We start from the raw sequence: 5,709 nt of genomic DNA, 5'->3' as shown, positions 1-5,709 counted from the left end.
AGAGAGAGAGAGAGAGAGAGAGAGAGAGAGAGAGAGAGAGAGAGAGAGAGAGAGAGAGAGAGGGAGACAGAGATGTAGTGGGGAGGGGCTATGCCGCCAGGGTTATGACATCACACCGCACACACGGGAGGCTGTATAAGTAGACGTCCTGGTGGGGACATGGAACACAAAGCACCTGTTGCCTGTCTCTCTAAGCTGCACTAGACAAGACTTTTGAGAGAACCACTGCGTGTTTGTTTGCTCTCCTCTTGGATTTGTACCGCGTTGTAACTTGGGACTCCCATCATCCAGACATGACAATGGCTCTATTCGCGTGCAGCATCCTGGCTTTCTCTCTCACACTGGTCCTGCAAGAGGGTGAGTTACTTTACCTCTATGGTCAAATTATTTTGTCTTTCTTTTTTGAGACACTTTTCTATTTTCTTTATTTGAGATGTTTAAGTTTGAAACCTGGTCTGATTGTTGTTGCATGTGAACTGCAATGCAATAAGAGAAATATGATGAATGTCATCATCAGTATGGTGACATTTGAAATTCCATATTCGGTACCAAAGACTTCATTGAAGGCTGACTTGCTCCATGCTCCCTCAGCTTGTCTGGCCGTGTGTATCACTGGTGTGTATCACTGGTGCCTCAATGAGCTGCTAAAGACCACTGTATCTGCAGCAGCAAATTGAGTTAAGAGGAGCTGGCAAGATGCTGCAGGCAGACACAGATATTGAGTCTCTGACTTACTCTTATCACCTCAGAAGCTATCATTACAATACAATGTTGGGTTCAGCCTCGCATAGCTTTACCCCATCTGATAAGCAGAACAAGTTAACATCGAAAGGATTCGATTATTATTATCGCAGCACGTTTGATTCATACAACGTGCCAGTTGTTTGACTTGGACGAAGTGCCACAACAGATACAGTTGTTCAATTACTAATCAAGATGAAATGCATGGAGCCACACCAGTGGGTGTTTACCACCTAAATAGCATGTGTTTACTTACTCTACCTACATGTGCTAATCACTTATTGCACAGTAATGGCATGAAAGTATAACTTGGCTCTCTTTTTAAACATCCTGTGGAGTGGGTGTTAGTTGGTTTTTTAATCGCTGATGTTTTGTGTCTTTTCTAGGTTGTGGTTTTCCCTTATCTGGCCAAGACAACCCGCCTAACCAGGCTCCCAGCCGCAGCAGCACCATGTCAGGACCAAACGTTGCTCCTGTAACAGCTGGCTGGACAAGGAATGTATCTACTTCTGCCACCTGGACATCATCTGGGTCAATACTCCCAGGTGAGGCTGACTATATGCTGGATCCTTGAAACAGACACGGCTCACAAGACAGCATAAAGACTGATTTTTATTTTATTCATGTTTTACATATATTTATTTTATGTTTTACATATATATATATATATATATATATATATATATATATATATATATATATATATATATATATATATATATATATATATATATATATATATATATATATATATATATATATATATATATATATATATATATATATATATATATATATATATATATATATATATATATATATATTTGTTTAGTAAGGATTTAAATCAGTAAGGAAATTACATTCATTTTGAGTAGTGGAAAAATAGGATTAAATAAGTGTATACTTTCCTACTCCTTTTCGAACATGTAAATTGAGTTATGTTCTTTTTTAAATGTATTTATTATTATTATATTTCTTTTTTCATTGCTAGAGATTAATGATTTGTTTTTGTTTTATTTTGTTTTATTTACATGTTCGAAATAAAGATGTAAAATCAAATCAAATAGTAGATGTTATAGATGCACTGACACCAATTCGGTGTCCTAAACTTATCGATCCAGTCTTATTACCTTTTATGAACAGTATAGACTTAGACCATTAGTTTGGGGTCATTGGACAGAAATCCATTTTTGTCTAAAAAGAGAGAGAGTGAGCATGTGCCAAATATCTAGGTAATAAAGTTTCAGTAATGGGGATTTATCCAGTTTTCTCCTGGTATCTTCCAAGCATCCAATAACAGTATTGTTATCAGTGCATCTCCAGGAGACATGACAGAAACATCCACGATCATACATATTAGCATTGTTCTGAATTTTGGGTTTTGGTTTGTTTCTCAACAGCAAACTCCTCCCCTACGGCCTGGGCAGCCCCCTGTCTCGCCGTCGCCGCTCTGCTGGCCGCTGTGAGTGTTCCAACACAGCCGACGAAACCTGCTCCAGCTTCTGTCACAACAGGTGAGCCCCCCTCCCTTCTCCCCGTCTCCCCCCTCCCACCGCCGCCTTCCCAACGCGTATCCTCCCTCAGATGGTAGATGGTTATCAAAGTAGTACATATCTTTGTGTCTGGTTCCAGTGTCAGTCATGTGTGAATAACCTTTATCGAGGCCAGGTGTACAAGTCAGAGAGAGAGAGAGAGAGAGAGAGAGAGAGAGAGAGAGAGAGAGAGAGAGAGAGAGAGGAGAGAGAGAGAGAGAGAGAGAGAGAGAGAGAGAGAGAGAGAGAGAGAGAGAGAGAGAGAGGGATGGAAGAGGGAGTAGCGATTGTGTCTTGAGATAATATGTTGCCATGGGGGTAATACTGGCGAGACGCACCCGCATTTTCTCAGCGACTTAGCGTTGTCACACGGGTCATCGAATGGTCATACCACTATTTTTAGAAAAGCTCCCCTTTCCACCCGCACAAGAAGGACAGTTTGTTACATTTTTGACTTATTGCAGTAATGAAACCAAGGACTAAGGATTATTCAGTGTCTCGACGTTTTATCCCCAGAAGTTCTCCTAAATTTTGTCTAAAGGGCACGTCAAGACATATTGGGTTGAAATTCCTGTCAAATTGTTAGAACCCCCCCCCCCCCCCCATCCAGGCCGAAACTGCACTCTAGCCTTGTACAAGTATGTAGAACAAAATCTCAGTCTCTTTTTTCATTCTTGTTTTGACATTGTTGTTATTTCTGTCCACAGCTCAGAGAACCCTGCCATCATCGTAGTGGGCCCCCTGGTACAGACTGATGGCCCCTCACACTCAAACAGCAACAGACTGCTGGCCTCTCTCAGGTAAAAGGAGAAGATGGGATTACATTTCATTGAATATATATATATATATATATATATATATATATATATATATATATATATATATATATATATATATATATATATATATATATATATATATATATATATATATACACATCAACTTATAATACTATATAGTATACTGTACCTCCCAGGTCTCTTATTTCTTATATATAAGAGATATATATTACAATTACAATGTTTAACGTCACTCATAAGATGCCTAAATTAACCCTAACATCTCTCTCTCTCTCTCTCTCTCTCTCTCTCTCTCTCTCTCTCTCTCTCTCTCTCTCTCTCTCTCTCTCTCTCTCTCTCTCTCTCCACAGATCTGTGATCAGATCCAACATGGTGTCCGCCAAGCAGGCCACCTCCTCCGGGAAGAAACCATCCCGAGCCAACAGACTGAAGATCATGTAGAGGAGCCGGCGGAGGGGAGAGAGTCAAGCAAGAGGGAGCTCCACAGAGCTCTGAGCAACCGAACAAAGGCCTCCCGGCGCCCGGGAAAAGGTCTCCCTCTGGAGACCGGCTGTACGCCGCCATTGGGGAGCCCAGCCCGGGGGAGGAGTAAGGAGACACCGTCCTCCATGGTGATGAGAGGGGAGTACTTTCCTGTTGCCACAGAATACCGCAGGGAAGGATCTCTTCAAGTGGACTAGAGATGGACTATAGCAGAGTCAGTCATCCTGCGTCAGGGATGCAGTTAGTCATCTCTAGCTAAACTCTCCGTTCACTTTCTGTTCTCTGGACTGTCTTTTTGTTTTGTTTTTATGGGATGATCTTGCGTCCATCCAGAAGACACCCCTTTGGACAATATTTCCCCCCCTGTGTTTCACTGTTGACCCACCTGGGAGAATGTATGAATATTATGTGCTGCATTCTGATATATGAATGTGCGACATTTAGCTGGAGTGATATTGGTTCATGTTTACTCAAAGTCTTGAATCAATTCAATATTTCTTCCTTTTATTTTTTGCTGTTTGGTTTGGTTTCCCTTTTCTTTTCTTTTTTATTGGATTTTATCAAATAGTTTTAATTTCCCTCTGTATCAGAGTTGACATCCTAACTGTCCTAACATTCAGGGACAATATAGATAGTCTTATTAATTATCATGTAATACTTGAATATGGCAGCTTATTGGCCTCCAAAATACAATGAAGGACATTTCACTATAAGCCCTGTCTTGAAAAACAATGACTTCCATCCATGTCTACAAGGTTCATTCTCTTGTAGTAAACACACACACACACACACACACACACACACACACACACACACACACACACACACACACACACACACACACACACACACACACACACACACACACACACACACACACACACACACACACACACACACACACACACACACACACACACACACACACACACACACACACACACACACACACACACACACACACACACAAACACAGACATATTCTTTCTACTTACACAACAACTACAGAAGGTCTATTGTGTTGGCGGAAGTATTTATTGCATAGCTACTTAATGTTTTGATTGAAGATAAGCCAGCCCATTTCAATGGTATGAACCTTGCCAAAAATGCAGCCAATTGTTTCTCTCCATCAACAAATGTCTAGTTAGTGCCTCTGTAATTACCCATTAGGAAATCATGACACTGTTCTTGTACTACTGTATGTTCCTCAAAAGGAATTTGTTTGCGACCAGCAAACCGTACCCTGAGATGGGTTTTCCCCCAGCTGCTCTGTTTGACCATGGGCTGGATTACGTGGTCAATAGGAAATATTGGTCACAGTAAAAAATACAAATCTTTAATTGCCAATGAGATAATATTCATCTTTACTATCAAAATGCTGTATATTGTGATATTCATGATGCTGTATATCACATGTTGGGCTAATTGTTTTTGTACTGCTTTGATAATAAGGACAATCATTCCCTGTGTCAACCAGTCGAAGACAATCCTGGAAGTTTACCATTCAATGCTTAATTGAAAGCTATCACTGTACAAGATGTTTTTATTTATTATCTAACTTATTCAGAAATATATATTTATATTTTGTGTACACTTTATTACGTGTGAGGAAATAAAGATGCATAAAATCATATTCTTGTCATGTTTGCTTATATCATTGTTCTTTTCCGTATTTTTCCGTTCTTTTGTCTCGATAAGTGTCCACATCACCGGCGTTCCTTTCAAACGGGCGATAAGACATAGAAAAGAACATTAAAGGAACACGCCAACATTTTGGGAAATTAGCTTATCGTCTTCTCCAGAGAGAGACAAGAAGATAGATACCTGTTTCCTCTCTGTGTGTTTAGTAGAAAGCTATCTGGCTGCATGTTAGCTTAGCACAATGAATGGAAGCAGACACGACCGGTTAGCCTAGGCATTGTCCAACTAACACCTCTCCCGAAGGCTAACCAGTCATGTCCGCTTCCATTCATTGTGCTAAGCTAGGCTAACATGCAGCCAGATAGCTTCCTACTGAACGCACAGAGAGGAAACTGGTATCTATCTTCTTGTCTCTCTCTGGAGAAGACAGTAAGCTAATTTCCCCAAATGTTGGTGTGTTCCTTTAACACAGTGTTCTGACAGCAGATGTTTAATGTCTCGACACGGCGTGG

General features: G+C 40.5%; 1 protein-coding gene across 1 annotated transcript; it reads left to right on the top strand.

Moving 5' to 3' along the window:
* Nucleotides 1–299: 299 nt before the first annotated feature.
* Nucleotides 300–5,187, top strand: LOC311226532 (uncharacterized protein; the record flags this gene model as incomplete). Its single annotated transcript, XM_084311952.1, has 5 exons — nucleotides 300–357; nucleotides 1,172–1,286; nucleotides 2,142–2,255; nucleotides 2,981–3,073; nucleotides 3,424–5,187. 5 exons carry the CDS (start codon nucleotides 300–302, stop codon nucleotides 3,512–3,514), a joined length of 471 nt encoding a protein of 156 aa, XP_084168078.1. The 3' UTR covers nucleotides 3,515–5,187.
* Between the last annotated feature and the right edge of the window lie 522 nt (nucleotides 5,188–5,709).

Source organism: Notolepis coatsorum (genome assembly GCF_963971535.1).
Source record: "Notolepis coatsorum genome assembly, chromosome: 4".
Taxonomy (NCBI): Eukaryota; Metazoa; Chordata; class Actinopteri; order Aulopiformes; family Paralepididae; genus Notolepis; species Notolepis coatsorum.
The sequence above is the reverse complement of the archived record's forward strand: the minus strand, read 5'-3'. Positions and strand labels throughout refer to the sequence as shown.